Source organism: Monopterus albus, unplaced genomic scaffold (assembly GCF_001952655.1).
Source record: "Monopterus albus unplaced genomic scaffold, M_albus_1.0 scaffold98.1, whole genome shotgun sequence".
In the NCBI taxonomy this organism is placed as follows: Eukaryota; Metazoa; Chordata; class Actinopteri; order Synbranchiformes; family Synbranchidae; genus Monopterus; species Monopterus albus.
In genome coordinates, this window is record NW_018127978.1 from 3,720,579 (window position 1) to 3,740,432 (window position 19,854).

Below are 19,854 nucleotides of genomic sequence, written 5' to 3' on the forward strand. Positions count from 1 at the left end.
ATGAGAGCAGATGACAGAAACAGGGGATGATGACAAAAGAGACCTGCGCTCTGCCAGAAGCAATGAAAGTTCAAGTTTAGGTGGTCCCAAATAAACAATAATCATATTCAACTTATAGTTATAGGCTATTCATTCCAATCATAAAACAAGGTAAATATGACTTAAAATTTAAAACGCTAAATGCTTGACACCTCTCTCTCTCTCTCTCTCATCTTTTTCTGTCCTACAGAGGGCACAGAAGTCACAGTTCTAAGGTTTACTTGTATGATTAAGGTCTTTGCGGTACCTGCAGTTTTTCAGAGAAATATAGGCTATGAGAGTGGTCTGTTTTACTTTGAAAGGAGGTAAAATTCATGGCCCACATCTAACACAATATCACACACCCATAAAGAAACATGAGCAGCCTCAGGTCAGCAGCACACAGAAGCTATTTTACTAGACAGTTTTATTCCACTCACAGTTCCACAGGTGTGATGCGAGTGCTTTTCTGTTCATGTTCTGCTGTTCTCTGTTTCTTATTTGCACATGTAAAAATAAACAAGTATTATTTTTAATGGGTCACAGACACTCATCCATTCTAAATAGCGTAGCATTTTAATCTTGTCAGTTAACAGTTAATGAGCGTCAGGTATCAGTCAGAAAAAAGACTTGAAAATCAGTCACCATTATTAACCATGGAGCCTTGTCAGAACCATGAGGGATCATCTGGTCTGATAAATGATGGACGTGATGGACAATTTTAGTTGTGAACACATGTTGACCAGCCTTTGGAGAAGTATTGTAGCAAAACTGCCCAGCAGGGCATGATATAAAGCTCGAAGGAGGAAGAACAGAAACAGCCAGACAGGGATGAGACCGACAGCTGCTGTTTGGCAGGCCCAGGAGAACCAGGCCTGACTTAAAGAGCACATTTGCATACCCGCAGGTCCTGTAAAGTTGGCAAGTACAGCTGGCCAAACAAGCAGACAACTGACCCACTGTGCGAATCAGAGCCAAGATCATGCCACAGGTCTAAATGAACAAGAAACAACTGCCTTTTTAGGCTGTCTCCAAACAGAGGCCTGGCATTTGAGAGCTGAGCTTGGCTTGCTTAACCAAATCTCTAGTTATCTATCACATGGTAGTGACAGTGTGGGGAGCAGGAAATGATTCGCGGCTTTGGAGTGAAACAGAAACAGTGAGAGTGAGGTGAAGTGAGATGAAACTGGATGTATTGTTGCATTTTCTTCCTGTTTATAGTGCACAGAAGAAGTTCCTGAGACACTCTCAGCAACAATACTTGATCATCATTTCCTCTGTTTCGCCACATCCTACCTGCACTGGCCACTGAGCGTATCACAGCTGACATCAGGAGAGATGACGCCCAGAAGAGAGCAGTTGCAGACCTCACACCCCACCACCGGGTGGCAGCCAAATGTCTGGGGCTCACACTGGGTGCACTCAGGGTGCAGAGTCCTTGGAGGGCAGATACAATCACCAGTCACTGGTTCACATAGCCTTGTACCACAGTTACAGGCTGCAGCAGAGATAAGAAAAGATACAATTAGTTACACAGAAGACAAAATCCGGTGACGTCACTGTAGGAGAAGCATACTCGGTTGTCTGCCTAAACATTTCAGAAACAGACAGGACAGAAAAGGAGTGAGAGAAAGAAATTCACTTTAACTTTTCTTAAAAATAACTTTCTTTCAGATCAAGTTTCTGCAGTTAGGCATTAGATATGTCAGTAAGTCTGTACAATCTTTGTATGAAAGGAAATTCATTGGGGTCAAAGGTGAACAAAGGCTGAAGTTCTCTGAAATCCTTTTAGATGAGTGCCAGCAAGTAAAGACAAAAGAATTTTATTGCTGTCAGTTAGACATCGGGTCATAAAGTAAACATCACAGTATTCGGCTGCTGACGTCCAAAAGCAAAATAAAACAACTGTCATCTAAAGGAAAAATTCACCTGACTCACTTAATACTGTAAATGCAGTTATATTTTGAAATCCACATTCGTTTTGTTTTTATACATTTAATTTAGATTGTTAACTTTTCTGAAACAAAAAAACAACAACAAAAAGCATGCATTTATAACCAGTGAAACTAGAGAGATGTATTTGTCTGTCATTCAAAGAGGAACTCACGCCTGCAGTTGGGGAAACCCCAGTAGCCCGTGGCACACATTGAGCAGTCTCGGCCAATCACGTTTGGCCTGCAGCGACACTGACCGCCAAACAGCTCGCAGGTGTCGCTCTCGGCTCCGACCTCGTGGCAGGCACAAGGCATCGCCGCATTATTGAAGAAGGCTGACAGAGACACAGCCGAGCTGAGGCAGAATGGAGAGGTGGTGGAAGGACTGGAGGGAGGGAGGAGAGAGGAGAAGGAAACAAGTAAGTAGCCATTGCATTAGCTGTAACATTTGTTTTGAGTAATGTACTGCCCAAAGAGCTAAAATTAACCCTAACTAAAGTGAACCATATTTGTAGCCTATATTGAACATCTCCTGTTAATAACTGACTTGATGTAAAAGCTGTTTTGGCCACAGTTGCTGATGAAGTCGTACGACTTGTCCAGAGGTTCCTCGTTCAGGTAGCTCGATCTATAACTGGCCTCAGGCACCACCAGCACATAATCCTGGAGAGACACGGAACATCACACACATAGAAGTTAGGAAGGGAGAAAGGTAAAGACATGAAGAGATGAGAAGGGTCCGTCATTTGTTGCATTAGGATTCTGGAAAAAAACCATCAGGATAAAAGCATCCAGCTAGACAACACCTGTCTGCCTGCAAACACCAACTCATATTGGTAAAAGCTCCATGAATGAGCATTCTCATCACTGTATGCTAAAAATGCTGCTGCTGCAGTGTGACAGCTTTCCCCACAAGACCTGAATGCAACAATGCCACCAGAAAGATAAGTGTCATCAAAGATATTTAGATGTGAAGGTTGAAATGAATGAAAACCCCTAAAACATCTTGTCCCAAGGGTCAAGAATGATGATGACACATAAGAGACTCCAGAAAAACGCTCACATACTGAGAGAGAACACAGGCCAATAAAGGCCATGCCAAACTTTACAGTGGTGAGTCTTTATGAAAACAATTTGAAAAAATAACCAAAAAAGAATGGCAAGAAATAAGGCAGCAGGACCTACCAGCCAGAGCATCTTGCCTGCAGGTATCTGCACTGTGAGGAAGACCTCATGGTCCATCACATCCAGAATGATCTGATTCTCAGAGACCACAACGTCACGGCAGCCATAAGCATGTGGGCAGAAAGAAGCATTGGTGTGCCCTGAAGTGAGGAGAGCAAACTCAGAAGATCCCAGCCAGATGTACGAAGCATGTTGTTGCTAGGCAGTCCCTTCAACCTGCATGTGACTACATTCACATCGACTACAAGCACTGTTGTTGACTTTTCTCCCTTTCTTTTGCTATTCCACATGTATTGTTTGGTATTCACTGGAATGTATTCATCAATGCTCAAAATGTGCTCTTACCCTGCCAGATTCGTCCTGCGTTAATGTAAATCTGCACAATATAGGTGGGATGGAGAGGCTGGTGATAGTGGAGGATGAAGACGTAACGCCCCAGGGCATGGACACGGGCTGAGTACACCGCTGCATTCTGGGTTAGGCATGAGAGAGGAAGAGAGAAAATGGACACGGAGATGCTAAGGGAGGTGGCTGTGAATTTCAGACCTCAGAAATATCCATAATCCAGGTTTTGGTTTTTCCCTTGGCCTCCTCTATTTTCAAAATTTAATATCACTAAGGAACTCCACCACATTATTTGTTAAAGTCTGAATCATAGCTGAAAGGTTCCTCTAAGTTATGTGTCATCTCACAAAACAAAACAAATCTGATCCTTATTGGTGTAACTGAAGATCATTATGATTACACTTGTCTTACTTCTCTTATGATTAACAGGTAATAACCAGAACACATGAGGAAATGGTTGAACATACTTTAAGCACAAGTCCAGACTTTAAGTGTCCACAGTGCATTTGTATTCTCAGATTTCCAAGCATCTGTTGAGTATAATAAGTCTCTTTATACTCATAAACCCTTGAATGTAGTTTTAGTATTCCCTACAGGTGGTTCAGATTTCATCTGCACTCCTAATGAAAAGCATTAGGGTTACTTTAGAGGAAGGCTGAGACCTGTACCTCCAGGTTCCTTAATCACAGTCAGAATAGTCTTTAATTGCCAAGTACTGTATGTTTGAACATGCAGAAATCTGACTCTGGTGCTCTCAATGTGTTGTAAAGTTCTGTTTGAAATACAGTAAAGTATAAAGTAGCATGATGCAGCTCAATCTCACCTCCCAAATATATCAGAATAGTTCATGCCCATCATTAACCAAACTGACTTAAAAGCAGTAAAATCTCAGCTTCAAACACAGTGTAAACATGCATGCAAGAGATTCAAAAATGAAATCACATGTCCAGTCCAATGTGTTCATTAACACCTGCTGCACTGGCAGGTCTGTCCCAAAGTAACTACTGTAACTGTCACCGTCTATCAGCATCGTTACCTGCAGTGAGTCCAGCCTGATGTGCGGGCTGTTATCTGTTCCATGGGGAGGTTGCTCTGCTCTGCTCCAGGCCGACTCATGTCCGTGGATGAAGGGCGGAGGAGTGGCTGCTGCAGGGGAGGCCAGGATGGGCTCCTGCATGGTCGAGCTCTGGCCTTCCTTCAGGACCAGTGATTCTGATGGGGTCTGGAAGCGTGAGGGGACACAGGAGGAACTGGGGCAAGAGAGAGGCACAGGGATGATGCTTCAGAAAGGGTTTTGTTAAGTATGTGAGGTTTTAAGATATGCACATTTGTAGTGTGTTCCTTTACCTGTCAGGTGAGAACCGTCCCTGAGTGCTGATGCAGTAGACTCTAGGTTCCACATATTCCATGGTGAACTGGTCTTCAGGTACCAAGTATACTTTGTGCTGCAGACAATGAAGAAACACAGATAAATGAGTTATTTAGAAAATAGATTCAAAATCTACAGCTGAGACAGTACAAGCTTTTGTGGCAACTGTTGAGGTAGTCATTATGATGTAGTCATTGTGGTCATCATGGTTCAGAACTGAAATTCAAATTTACGAAATAAAGAGGGACAGAAAAACATTTCTTTGTCTGTTTAATATATGAAAAACCCTTTCCAAACACTGATATTGTGAAAATCTGATTTATACTCTACATTGTCTAAACACACAGAATCTCCCAGGACTACAACATATGCAAAGTGAGCTCATTATGTGATGTGGCTGTAGTTCTCACCAGGAAGAAGCTGGCCCGGTCAGAGATGAGCTGGACCTCGGTGTCAGCAGGCAGAGAGAAGACAGCCACTCTGTTGTGTTTATCAGTGGCCACAACTCGACACAGGAAGCTACGCAAACACACACAGTGATTAAGAACTGTTGACCTACATGATGAAGCACTGACAGTAACAGTACACCGTGAACCAGCCCGGCCCATAGACTGTGGTAAAGGAGAAATTTCTGCCTTCTGGTGGACAAATGGCCATGTAGTCTAACACAAAACTGGATCTATCAACTGTTAATAAGGGCAAAAAGTGAAATAAAAACAAAATCATTTCACCACAGCCACATTAAATACTGAATCCTGCCTGACACCTTCACCCATGGAAAGTGTGGCAAATATCATTGCATCCTTAGGTATTTATTCATTTTCAGCAGCTGGGGCTGTAATATGATGACTGACACGGTTGTGGAGAGTTTGCTTTCAAATTGTTTGTAACAAGCATTTGAGTGTGTTCCATGCATGTGCAATAGCTTCAGGTATACAAGACAAGGAATATTTTATTTCTGCTTTCAACTACATTATATTCAGAGGTGTTCCTAATATTCTGAACCTCTCATGTATGTAGCTGGGGAGGACAAAATGTAGAGACACCTCTGAATATAATGTAGTCCAGTACAACACTACCTTCAACTACGACCTCAATAATAAACACATAACTGATTTTATGCATTTATGACAGTTTCACCAAAAATGGAACCATTCTGAGCTTCATAAACCCAGATGTTCAGGGGGAAGTGTTGCACTGAAGTGGACACAGTTGTACAGGTGGATCTAATCAAGTGGTCAGTGAGTGTAAATAGAAGGTTGTGAGGTAGAAGGTGGCACAACCCACTTCATTAAGCACAGCTGGACATTTAGTCTTATGTAAAGTTTTTAATACATTTTTAATGAAACCTAAGTGCCAGTTTAGTTTGTGTGTGTATGTTCTTATATAATTGCCTTTTCAATAAAATGAAATACCTTTTCTCTATTGTTACTCTGAGTAAGGACTACTGTTCTGAAGCCCACCATAACGTAAAAAAAAAAAAATTCTGCATAATAGTCTCCCATTTTATAATCCTCTAGAATGTCTTCTCTCATGACAAGCACAGCTACACACAGATTAATCCATAAATCAAGTCGGAGGTCTGGAGTCTTCTCCTTGTGGTGATGGCTTGAAATAGGATAAATGTGACTCCACACAGTATGACAGAACTTCTGTTTTGTCTCCTTAACAAACAGTTTCATGCAGAAACCTACCAGACCACAGATCTCACATTTCTCAAACCCCTGAGTCACGTAGAGCAGCGAAACAGCTCTGGACTTCAGGACAGATCTTCTGTGTACCTGTACTTGCAGTGCAGTAGGGTGACAAGATGCTGATGTGCTCGTGCTCCTGGCATATTAACGGATACAGACAGAGTTTGGGGCAGTTCTTCCTCACTGGCATACTCCACCACCAGAACGTAGTCACCTGGAGCCGACAGACCCACAGCTCGCAGCTCAATGCTGATCTGCAGTCGAAATGGAAAATGTATTAATTACACCTCTACTCATGCTGTAGTTTTGATGTGTTGTCACTCCTTCTTCTCCTCTGATGCGTCTTCTGCCTCTCACAAAACCAGTACACATACTATACAAAGGATTTTTAACTCTCTCTCCCTTTTCTGCTCTTACATCGTTGCCACTGCAGACAGCCATGTCGGGATGGCGGGGGGTGACCTTCTCAGTTGGGCAGGGGCGCGGCAGGTGGTTATCGCTGCGACAGCTGGCATCATTGCCAGAGATGGAAGGGAAGGAGTCCAGAGAGAGATACCTATACAGCAGACAGCTACAGGCACAGACAGAGAGGGCACAGAGAGGACAGACAGACAAACCATGGTTGTTTCCAACATTTTATTTTCATGTATTTAGGACCATGCATCTTAACAAAGACACAGTAGAAGCACTGACTGTTCCCAAGAGGGTAGGAAGGTGAGTTTCACAGTTTGGGACATATACCTGCTGTTTACACATTACAGGGAAGGTTTCCAGTGTACTATCTACGTTTCTGAAGAAAGCCTTCTTTGGATAATGGTCTGCAATTTCCTTCTACTAATTGATTAGCTAATTTAAAGGCATGGTTTGACACCTTGGCACATGGACCTACTCTCCTGCCTGATAAGAGTTGGAGAAGGATATGCAAAATCTAAAAATATAACAATATAGCTATTGGCTGGTTAGCATAACAATGTAAAACAAAAACAAACAAACAAACAAAAAAACTATTTATCCGGGCTCTGTCCAAAGGCATGATGGATTACTGATTGGGCCTACCAGGCACAGGGGCTCAAGGGATCAGGGAGGCCCTAGACCAGAGAACCATGAAGAGAGCATTAACCTTCACACTGGAAAGTCAATTCAACTACTATAAAGACAACTCCAAACAGCTGCAAAACAACTACAAGGAGATATAAAACAAGTAAAGGTTTTCACAAAATGGCTAAGAACAGATACAAAACTACAAAGGGACACGAAACAACCCCAGAGAGACACAAACTGCATACAAATCATGTGGTTGCTCAATAGGTGAGTCTTGCTCTAGAAGTGTAGGAGAGGTAGGTGCAATTTCCATGTCTGCACCCAGTGGCCCATTGTCTCATAATCTGCACATGCCAAAGGTAACAAAATCTGTTCACATCATGGTTAATGTGTACAAAACAAAAGTGTAAAAACCTGGTTATGTGCCAGGCTGCCTCTTGCCCGGTGCAGTGACTTCCTTGCTGTGAGATTGCCAGGCAGGAAGTCAGTCTGCCACAGTAACTTGTTTTTAAACGTTCTGGCTTTGGACAGAGCCAGGCTAGCTGGCTAGCTGTCTGTGCCAAGCTAGCTACAGAATAGTAACTGCTCTCTAGCCTGAAAATGACTGTACAGACATCAGTAGTGTTTTTCAAGCAGACAAGGGGACTTCCCAAAATACCTATTCCTGTATGTTAAAAATATGTGTGTATATTTACTTCTGGTTGGTGTCAGGTAGAGCGTTGTAGGTGCAGGGCTCTGTAAGTCTAATCTGCAGGATAGGAGCTTCATAGTAGGCGCTGGGCAGCAGGACTAAATAATCCTGAGGGTAAAATAGAGCATGAATACAGTGTTATTGGGTATATAAACAATAAACATACAGTATGCAGTGTATATAGCACAGTGAAAGCCTAAACTCATTTTGTCAACTGTGATGACAAGTTGTAGAGCTTTTGGTGGATATAAACATCCATTTTGTTCAGTATCTCAAAAAAAACATTTTTTCTTTAATAATCAGATATTTTAACAGTAATCTTATGGGTTTGTTTTATTTTTAAGAGGAAAATCTAATTTTAAGAACATAATTAACTTTGCTTGATTTTTCTCATATGTCTGAGAAGGAAAGTGTAACAGCATTGTTTTGAATAAATGACTAGACTACACTGTGATTACTGAAATGTAAAAAATCAAATTCAGGACAAGTATTTTTACTGTGTGGTGCTTTGCCTCCTACCCTCAGATCACTAAATCCTGCCCTGCTGTGGGCGCTCTTAAACTCACACCCCTCACTCTGTTATCAGAAAACTAGATCCAGATGTGTAGTGTGTGTCTCACCAGAAAGATGCCGTCAGCCTCTATAACTACAGTCCAGGTTCCAGGGTTCAGGACGAAAGGCTCCACAAAGTTATTCTGGGGAACATTTACAAAAGTCGGCTCCACACTGGGAGCAAAGACTATCTGTTTGGACTGTTCTGAACCTAGAAAACATACAGCAAAACACCAGAGAGATATGGCAGTGGATATTAAAACTTTAATCACTCAAAAAACAAAATTAAGTGAATACTGTTTGAGGAAAAAAAGTGAAAATTGGACTACATAACATTCAACAGTAAATTAACAGCACTCAATGGAGCAAGTCACTACAATAAAATCTGATAAGAATACAAAAATGCTATTGCAGAGTAAGCAGGAGATTTGTTTACACCAAAACACAAACAAACCTGTCATACAGCTGTTTTTTCTAGCACACAATAAAAACATACACTGACACGCTGTAGTGTCTCGTAGAGACCTACCTCTGCGGTTGACCTGATAGGCTGTTACTTTACCGCTGGAGGTGGTGCTCTCAGAGTTTACATATCTGAGGATGAAACGAGTCAGATAGACGTCTGCCTCGTTCACATAAACCTGAAGCTTCACTGCAGTCTACAAAGGCAGTGTCCAAAGGGATCAGTGGGTGAAAGGAGTAAGACAGGAAGAAGAGAAAGTGTGGAGGGAAGAAGATAATAATCCTTAGTGTTAAATCCCTGAACTCTGCACTGAACTGTGGCCCTGAAAGTGAGAGAGCATGAGCAAGAGCAGAGGCCACCACCAACAGCCGCTCAAAACCACTACCAACCACACACATCGTGGAGGAGAAAGCCGATTTCCATAATGGAATAATGTTGTGTTCCAATAAGTCAAAATCTAGTTTTAAAAATGTTATATGAAGTCCAGGTCAGAAAATCCTACGGGGAAACATCAATGTTATACTATTCGTTACTTTTAATGGAAAGTAGCTAAAGCCTGCCTGACAAGTCGCTATACTGCCAAATGACATCAAGAGCTAATTAGCATATGTGTGGCATCATTACATAACTATTTGCCAAACAGTGTAGGTTATACAAAATTTTTAAAAAGTCATGTTGAAAAATAAAATCAAGCTGACTCAAACTAGCTTTCTTAGTGTTTTTTTTTCTTTTTACTATAGGCTGTTGTACCAACTGTAGAGCTGAAGTGTCAGACACTGGAGTAAACTCACTTTTCTATATTTCGAGAAAAATCAGGCTTCAGTAGTAAAGTTAACTATTTTGAACACAAATGAGAAGAAGTTCCCCAGACACACTGTGCGGATCAGTGATACACACATTCACATCTTATTCACCTTCAAAAAAGTTACTAGGCTTTTTTTAATTTTTTTTTAACAAGTTGTTCTTTTGGAAACAAGTCGCTAAAAGGATCTTAAAAGTCACCAAATCTAGTGAGACAGTTGCAAACACTGCAGTGATGCACAGAAGACTTTATTAGTCTAACATGCTTATTAAAATAGTCTCTGTTCAACAGCTCACACATATTTATCAGGTATTGTTACCTGTTAGCTAGTAGGTGTAGTAGAAACTGTGTATTACAGTGTTTTATGTTTATCTACCTGTACGTTCACAACAGACCCTTGCTCTCCAACTTGGTGCCAAAATCCTGTGTGTTCCTATGCTACAGTGAACATCACCAGCTTTCCCAGTGCAGTTTTAGTTCTGTTAATTTTTTATTTTGCTAAGGTCTCTGGTTTTTTGTTGCACTTTATTTCAGTTCATTTTCCCTTCAATTGATTGTTAATTATCTTATTGAGGCTGCATTATCCTTGTTGCTTGTTACTTTCTTTCTGATTTCATAAGAAACTGAAACATCCATCCAGTACTCATGAGTACTGCAACATTTTTCAGAGAAAACCAAAGTTTCCCAGTTGGAATTCTGATCTGAAAAATACATATATATTTGGAACACAGCCTAAATCCAGGGCAAAGCATGGAAATCGACCAGACCATTAGTGAGGAGATGCAGTTGTCAAATAAGCTTCAACTGCAGTGCACTGAAATGAGGGATGCAAACAGCGAGAAAAGACAGAAGAAGTGATGGAAAAGACATTCCACTTCCATCATCTCTTATTCCAAGTGATAAAAGGGCAGAAAGAGAACAAGCAGCACTGTTATAGTCCCCATGCAGCACTTACAGTTACCACAGTAGTAGTTCTGGGTGGCCTCTATCACAGATAACCTTCCCCGAACATCTGAGCTCCCCCAGTTGGCGTAGCGCAGCACCACATGGAAGAGGTCTGGAGAGCTTACTGACACGGACACCAAAACCTTAGACTGCCATGGGACCAGCAAGCAAAGCAGCAGCAGCAACACAAGGAAGGAGGGGGAGAAGCATTGGGAAGGAAGGGAGGACAGAGGTAAAGTTGGAATTAAAGTAGAGCGAGGGAGGAATGATGGGGAGACAAAGTGGAATGGGGAGACGAATAAAAGCAATGTAAAAATATAAATGGCTGTATGGAGGATTAAAAACAACAAAAGAATGATAGTAAAAAGACAGAATTTAGGAAACTCACACTGACAGACAAACCACATCAAAAGCAAGATGTAATACCAACACATACACCACCAAAAACAAATTATCAATCTTCACCCCCAAATGCAAGCCAACATATTTCTCTCTGTATTTCAACATATCAGCATAAACACCCATGGGAGCTGAGACGTACTCAGCCTCCAAAAATGTTTTTTCTTGAAATTCCACTTAAGGACATTTCTTAATGTCATTAACAAAATTAACTATGAGAGAAACTTTAAATTGCAGAACTAGGAATTCAGGTTCTGCCAAATATCCTATCCACAGAGAAATACGTTAAATTCTATAAAATCTTAAACTACAGTGGAGGTACAGCTACTCCTTTGGAGGTATATGTGCAAGGAAGAAATTCTACCAAAGAGAAATATCTCTTTAAATGTCTACAAAACATTCAGCCATGGAGCAAGCAGTCTATGTCATGCAGGAGGATCATACAAGATGGGCCACAGTCACATTATTATCTGTATGTACTCTACAATACAGGCTGCATCATTCACAATAGCATCACACATTTTTCTGTGGTTATTTTATAAAACAAGCTCCATGTAAAAACAGATCTGTGAGATAACAGGGAACATGATCACCTAGAGTACTGAAATGAGCCTCTAAATATATTATCAATACTCCATTAATAATAAACATTGGTAAATAAACAGTTTCTTTCATTCCAACTGGAGTTTCTTATTTGCACAAAAAGCAGCTCTACTTTTATCTTTAATCCCTTTCTGACCTACTGTATAAATGTTGGTGGAGGTTTTGACATATCCAGTCAAAGGTGAGAGGTGAAACATTCTGCTCCTACCTGGATTGGGGACATCTGAGCGTAACCTCTCCAGCTGAAGCCCGGGAACTCCTGGGGGTTATAGCCAAATCGCACCGGTCGGCCATCAAGCATGGTTCCCTCCTCAATTTCAAACTTCATATGGTGGAGGTCTGGGAAGTAATGATCTGGACGAGGTCTGCAGACAGTGTAAGATCCGTTTAAAAAGTAAAGGAGCTAAGGCGAAAACATCACAGTCTGGGCTGAGTTTTAAAGAAGGGATGGTCTTTAGCAGATGTGAGACATAAAAATGTCTCTGTATGGATAATTACTAATTACCAGAAAAAAAAGCATGTAGCCTTCCAGTCTACATGCTTATGGTCTAGCAACTGGAATTATGGGAATAGTCTTAACTCACTACAATGCAATTGGTGTGAATAATTAATACCACTAATGATCTAGTTATATTGTTTAATTGTTGCAATTAAACCCAATATCATCGTAATTTATTTCATAGGTGTTTATGAGCACATGAACTATTGTACAGTAGCTGCCGTTCCTGTTTGTTTAGCTGCTGTTAAACTCACTGGTTACATTTCGGTCCATCTATGTTGGGTCTGCAGCGACAGCGGCCGTTCCTGTCTTCACAGGATTGACCTACCGAACCTCCAATGTCACACTGGCAGCCTGAACACACATGTACAAAGGTAAAAGCAAGGTTAATAAAAACAGGATAGCAGCATCACAGCACCCAAGCTTTTGTTTTAAGTGGAAATGTAGAGTGGCTTTAACCCTTAGGAGTTCCTTTAAAAAAAATCACACATGTGTACCTAAATGCAAATTGGTAACCCCTTATAAAAACAGCTCTAAAAATGTCATAAATTCATATTTTCTTCCACTTTAAACTGTCCAATCTTTTAAAACTTTTACGCGAATGCAAACAGACACACACACACACACAAATCATATTGATATAACACACAATAGTGATGCACACTTTATCATTTTCAGTCTTTCTGCAATTCACCCTTGTAAAAACAATGGAAAAAATAGTGAAATTTGGATGAATTTGCATGCACGGTTTCAAAATGTGCTCATGTCCCCATCTGGTGGTCAACTACTAAAATTGCATTTTGAGACCCTCTAGTTTAAAATGGTGTATTGCTTCAGGGCATTGAAATATGACATAATAGGATGTATTTGGCATAAAAAAAGTATTTTTAATGGGTTTCAATGGTCCATAACAGTACCCTAGGTACATATGTGTGAGTATTTTTTTCTTTCAGCCATTTTAAGCAAATTTAAGGAAGTTACACTACAATTTTTAAGTTTTTAAAAAATAAATAGCCTGTAGCAAATTTGAGCTACATTCATTCAACACAGCCAAATGACTTGCAAAATAAAAGGCAAATGTTACCACTAGTCACCTAAGGCCACATAAGGGTTAAAATGTTATCCTAACTTTGTCCTGATAAACACTCACCCTGGCAGCCGAAGTAGTTGTGTGCCTGCAGCTTGTAGTAGCCATCTTTGCAGGTCGTACAAGCTCCACTGCAGGCGTTGGGCTTACAGTGGCACTGACCAGTTTCCTGTCAGAAACAAGGAATTATTATAACTGCATCACACACAGTATTAACACTTTTGTTATAGACTAGAATTACCTTATACTTTAAAGATAAGAGCTCACCTGTGCACACATTGCAATGCCACTTAGAGTCCCTGCAATGTTACACTCACAGCCTGAAAAAGACACCAGACACAAAGATAGCTCAGTTAGAAACCTCATTTACTGGACTTAGACTAGTGTGAGAGATGTGTGTGTGTGTGTGCCTTTGTATTACTTACATCATGAGGACCAAAACCTGTTAACACACTCACACTGTGGGGACTTTGCCATCCTTGTGGGGACTAGCTTCTGGTCCCCACAAGGAATGAAAACACAGTGTGTGTGTGTGTGTGTGTGTGTGTGTGTGTGCTTTGTGCAGTAATATATCTTACTGGAGCATCCATCAGGAGTGTCAGGGGAGAGATTCCAGTACAGAGGTTTACATTTGTCACAGGCTGGGCCCTCCACATGGCGACGGCATTCACATTGGCCCTAAGTGAATGATTAATGGGAAAATAAATGAAGGAGTCTGTTTTGACAGTTAAAAATATTCCTAAACAGTGCCACTACGAACATTCCTAAAGTCCACCTGACTCTCTGTTACAGTGTATTTTCTGCATTTAACATTTTCAATTCTAGCATAATTTGGCATGGTGTTATAAAATGACCAAAATTTAACATGAAGCTGAATCTGTGAACAGTGGGTATTAACACTCCAGGGGAGAAGACAAAATACATCATGAAGTAACTAATGGAGATGGACCATTTCCCACAGTAGAAGAATGACATTTTGCCAGAAAGAACGACTACATGAAAATAAAATTATGTAAAATTGTTTCTGACACATTTCCACGGCCAAAAAAAAATCTGAAAAAAAAAAAGATCGGACACACTGTCCTGTTATGTTTTTTTTGTTGGGTCACTGCTTTGATCTCAAATTTGAAACCTCTGTTTCACATATATTAAATGTTACCAAATTTCATTTGTAAAATAAAATTAAATTAACTAACACAAGACTTACCACAGGTAGCTGTACCGCATGCTGGACTGAGCCGGCAGGGTGGCAGGTACCAGCTTTAAATGTCAAAGAAAACAAACAAAAATCATCACTTAGGTGGTTTTAAGGTTGATGTGTGAGTTTACATGCCCACATAGCTGTTTTTTGACTAAATTGTAAAAAATTCTGTTACATTTTGATTTAATATACAGTATGAACATATCAAATGACATAACAGACACTTTACAGAGCAAGATAATAATACAATAAGACTCCATCTTAAAAGCAGGAAGAAACAAAGGACAATTTATCAGACATTAAATTCAGTTCTAAAAAGGTGAGTTTTGATTAATTTCTTGACATATCAGTGCAGTCACAAATGTGTCTGAGGAGGGAGCTCCAAAGGGTGGGAGCAGTAAAAGCCCTGTCACTTCAGGTACGGTGCTTGGACCCAGATGGCGGAGACAGCAGGGTGACCTCAGAAGAGCTAAAGCCTGGGACAGGAGTGTAGCGATATAGTAGGTCAGTTAGGTGGGAGGGGGCCTGGTTGTCGACGTCTTTGTGACTGAGGAGACGGACTTTAAATTTTAGAGGACTTTAGGGGTTGTGCCATAGAAAAGGCTATTGCAGTATGGATGAAAGTAAGGCTCAGAGTTATCAGCAGCAGAGAAGGACAGTTATTCCAAAAACTGCTCCAAAGTTGCAGAGGAGAAGGCGACAGAATGGAGTTGTCAATGGTGAGGTAAAAGCTGTGAATGTATTTGGTGAGAGTTTTTGAACCACTGATTATCACATTTGAGTTTTCACAGTGCAGTTTCAGAAAGCTGGTTTTCATCAATGATTTAGTATCAGTGAGACAGTTTGTTAAGCTGGAGATAGTAACAATGATAATGAACTTGGTGTAGATGAAGAGCAAGTAGTAGTATAGTAGTTGAAGCAGAGACCATGACGGTTGATGATATAACAATGGGAGAGCATATAGACAGTGAACAGAAGGGGACCAAGGACTGAGCCTTGGGGGACACCTTGTGACAAAGAAGCAGTAGACGAAGTGCAGTTGTTGATGCTGGTGAAATGTTGTCTTATCCAACCTTATGCAAAGGAGGTACTGGTGATGCTGAATGAATTCAAGTCAGGTTTCAGACACTAAGGCTGCTTTTTTCACTATCGGAACCTAACAGTATACCCTGTACTTCACCCTGCATAACCTCCCAGGTTGACGCAACCTGCTTTGTTTTTCCACTGCATTTTCTCTGAGTCAGTATTTGTTTAGAGGAGGTAGGGGCTTATTTTAAAAAACAAAACAAAAAACAAAGAGAAGTGAGAGGCCCATAGTCCACTGCTTTCCCCTAAACCAAAAAGTGATGCCCTCATTTTACCTCTATACCAGTGAGTGTGTTTAAACACTGTGCTTGTAATACTAATGCTTTGAGTGTAAAGACACGGACATTTAACCACAGCTCCGCCTGCACGCACACCCTCCCCTCTCAGGTGCTGAAATTTACCACAGTGGGACACCACAGTGAAAACAACTGCAGAACCCATGTAGTGCACTATACAGTATAGTAAATAGGAGTGATTTTGGACACAGCCATAGAGTGAGTTAGTTGGCATAATCTGGAGTAAGCTTGCTAGCTTAGCTAGCTAAACTGATTAGCTAGTCTGCTGTAAATAGAAAAACATGCACATGCTTTAACATGTGTCTTTGTACTGTACACTTTGTTACATTAACTGCAGCTGTCACACCTGACTCCCATTATGTTACACAGACAGACAATTGTGTGTGTGTGTGTGTGTGTGTGTGTGTGTGTGTGTGTGTGTGTGTGTGTGTCATCACCTTGGCAATTGGGAAAGCCGTAGGAACTGTGTGCACAGCTGTCACACCTCAGTCCCACCACGTTGGGTACACACACACACTGTCCTGTCACCTGGTCACAGCTGGTGTAGCGAGAGCCTTCTGTAGAACACCGACAGGCTGCAAGAAGCAAATTATCAACTCCAGTTCTTCATCGGTTTTATCTACTGACTGATAGTAGAGATAGATAGACTGACAACAGACTAACACCACATCACTGGCCAAGAAGGCTCAAACACGCCTCTACTTCCTCTGCAAACTGAGGAGAGCTAGTGTCCCACCCCCCCATCATGCACTCTTTCTACCGTGGGACCATTGAGAGCATCATCACTGGCTGCATCACTGTGTGGTACGGAGCCTGTACTGCCTCCTGCAGAAGGACTCTGCAACGCATAGTGAATACAGCCAGTAAGATCATTGCCGCCCCTGAGCCTTCCCTTACAGACATCTTTAACACCCGACCTCACCCGCAGAGCCATCAGCATCTGTATGTCCTGCACATATAGTGAATTGACAATAAAAATCTTTAATCTTGATCTTAATCTCTAGTTACAGTCAGTGTTAGAAAAAGTAATCAGGTCCTTAAAAAATATCAATACTACAGTATGAAAATACTTGCTTACAAGTAAAAGTCCCGCATTTAAAGGTGTGTTAACTAACATTTGACACACTGCTTAATACACTCTGCTAGCTACAGCTCCTTTGTTGTTATTCCAGCTTCTCTACCTTTTGTTTTCAAAATATGTTCTGTAAGTTAGCCCTGCCTGCAGGTTATAAGAAGCTTTTCAAACTGCATATCATCATTGTGAACAGCCAGCCATGGAGGTGCTCTCGGCAGCCAAATGTCAGACCGCATCCAGACAGAAGAGGCCAACACAACACAAACACTAACATCCTTATCTGTGAACTAACTTACCAAACCTTTCATCCTCTAATTTCTGTTTCAAATGTTAGGTGCGGTTCAAAATCCCCATTGCCCCCATGATGCAACCTAAAAGCTGAAGTAGCTTAGATGACTAGCTCCTCATCAAAACAGACATGACTAAGTAAACACATCCTCTACAAACAACATTAGCCAGACATATAAACTATGTATTACAAACAAATAAACTGTCAATTTTGTTGTAAGTTTGTTTGTAAGTTGATCTTACAACAACACCAGATTTCCCTCTGAAATTAGGTGGAGCAGGAACAGGAAGTAGCAGAAAACTGAAATACCCAAGTACAAGTACGTCAAAGTACTTGTACTTGGGTACATAGTACAATATTTTGAGTAAATATGCTTCCACCATCTCTGCCAGTAAGCATCACATATCAGCATCAAAAGATTAGAGTTAATACAACAACAATATTTCTATTATTTTGACCTCTCTGTGCATACACCAGGCTGGTATTTTAGGCATCAGCAAAGTTCAGCTACTTACGTGTGCAGCTCGGGTAACCATAGTAACCAGGAGCACACTGGTCACATGACGCTCCACTGTAATTGGGTCGGCAGTGGCAGTGACCTGACGCAGTACAGCTGCTGTCCACTGCGGTGCGAGGGTCACAGGTGCACACTGACAAAAAAAAGATGTGACTGTAAAACTAAAAAAGACAGTGTTATCAAGTTGATATTTTGCTAGGAACAGTTCTGTGGTAAATACATGATTCATCTCTCGCAAGAATCACTACAATGACTGGACAACAACCCTCAGAGAAATACCGGTAAATATACATTGTACATATATTAGATCTGCTGAATGCACCTAGACTGTGTTTGTGTATATGTATGTGTATATATATATATATATATATATATATATATACACATATTGTTTACTCCTGGCCTGATTCTGATCTTGCTTGAATCCATCTTCTGTTCCTTTGAGATGCACCTGAGGGTGCTTAAATTTAGCTCCCGGAACGCACCTCCAAAGTGGGCGCACAGTAGAAACAAATGCAGAACCTGTGATGCACGTTACTCAGGTTCCTTTAATGTAAAAAATGTATGTATGTATGTATCATTGAGAACACACTAGCACAGCCTGCCCTACATGTAACAGAATCAGAGTATTAACTTGACACGCAAGGGAAATATTTCACTTCTCTTCAGCTTTATCTCAGCTGGTCTGCTAAGTTTCAGGATTTAAATGAAATGAGGTAGTTATAAAGTTCTGGCTGTGGGACAAATGGCAAATGGTCTTATACTTGTATAGCGCTTTTCTATGCTTTAGAACACACTCAAAGCGCTTTCACCCTACTTGGCCATTCACCCATTTGCACTCTCAAACGGAGTTCACGCATTCACACACTGATGTCATCACTGGGAGCAACTGGGGGTTCAGTGACTTGCTCAAGGACATGTTGACTGGACAAGCTAGGAATCAAACTGCTAACCCTCTGGTTAGGAGACGACCTGCTCTACCTCCTGAGCCACAGCCGCCCCAAGAGACCAGAATGCATTGTTTCTTTTAAAACCAAGTCCAGGGATTCAAAATAACAACCCTCTAACCACCAATATATCCTGTACTTTACAGAGGCAGAGTGTCCTTTTCTTAAAAACCTTGTCCTTTCCTGCTATTCATTCTTCACAGTAACCTCAATAACAGCTCCTAAAACCTTCATAAGAAGGTGTGGAAAGTTAAGTGTTAGCATGCGTGTCTCTCCATGTGACAATGTGAGTACATTTGTGTGCATTTAATCACACATCGTCACACTGAGTGTGTGATTTTAATGTGTACCTTGACAGTTAGGGTAGGAGTGGAATCCAGATTTACACTGTTCACATCGCGGACCCTGAAACTCAGGTTTACACAGACAGTGACCATAAGCATCACAGCGTTCAGGGAGAGAACCGACTGAACTGCAACCACACACTGGAGGGGGAGAGAGAGAGAGAGAGAGAGTGTCTGTTATTTTGAAGTAAGCAGGCTTTGGCTGTACACCAAACATCACCATCAGATTGCCTGTTTTTAATAAAGAATGGTCTATTCAAAGTGACCCTGCTGTTTTTTGTTTGTTTGGAAGGTGAGACTGGTATTAAGCAGTGGTTTTTGCATGTGTCAGCTGGACAGTGACAACTGTTCAAGAGCTTTTGCTTGTTGTCAAAGTTGTTTTCGTATTGTGATCTGATCTTAATATGCGCATCAGCTGGCGGACAGCAAGCATCTTATGTAAAAGGAAGTGGTGTGTGGGCTTCAGTTTTCC

The 19,854-nt window shown here is 41.1% G+C and overlaps 1 protein-coding gene across 1 annotated transcript in view; it reads right to left on the reverse strand.

Moving 5' to 3' along the window:
* The window catches only part of lama5 (laminin, alpha 5), a 124,594-nt gene that overhangs the window by 37,945 nt on the left and 66,795 nt on the right, over positions 1-19,854 (reverse strand). The window contains exons 14-35 of the mRNA XM_020609069.1: positions 19,389-19,523; positions 18,090-18,224; positions 16,648-16,785; positions 14,835-14,887; positions 14,206-14,305; positions 13,895-13,947; positions 13,691-13,796; positions 12,795-12,894; positions 12,250-12,406; positions 11,050-11,188; positions 8,898-9,040; positions 8,282-8,385; positions 6,963-7,116; positions 6,633-6,799; positions 5,262-5,370; positions 4,830-4,927; positions 4,519-4,732; positions 3,483-3,609; positions 3,138-3,277; positions 2,500-2,615; positions 2,126-2,337; positions 1,315-1,516 (exon numbers count right to left, since the gene is read on the reverse strand). Coding sequence (XP_020464725.1) covers positions 1,315-1,516; positions 2,126-2,337; positions 2,500-2,615; positions 3,138-3,277; positions 3,483-3,609; positions 4,519-4,732; positions 4,830-4,927; positions 5,262-5,370; positions 6,633-6,799; positions 6,963-7,116; positions 8,282-8,385; positions 8,898-9,040; positions 11,050-11,188; positions 12,250-12,406; positions 12,795-12,894; positions 13,691-13,796; positions 13,895-13,947; positions 14,206-14,305; positions 14,835-14,887; positions 16,648-16,785; positions 18,090-18,224; positions 19,389-19,523 — 2,902 coding nt within the window. The remainder of the gene's footprint in view (positions 1-1,314; positions 1,517-2,125; positions 2,338-2,499; positions 2,616-3,137; positions 3,278-3,482; positions 3,610-4,518; positions 4,733-4,829; positions 4,928-5,261; positions 5,371-6,632; positions 6,800-6,962; positions 7,117-8,281; positions 8,386-8,897; positions 9,041-11,049; positions 11,189-12,249; positions 12,407-12,794; positions 12,895-13,690; positions 13,797-13,894; positions 13,948-14,205; positions 14,306-14,834; positions 14,888-16,647; positions 16,786-18,089; positions 18,225-19,388; positions 19,524-19,854) is intronic.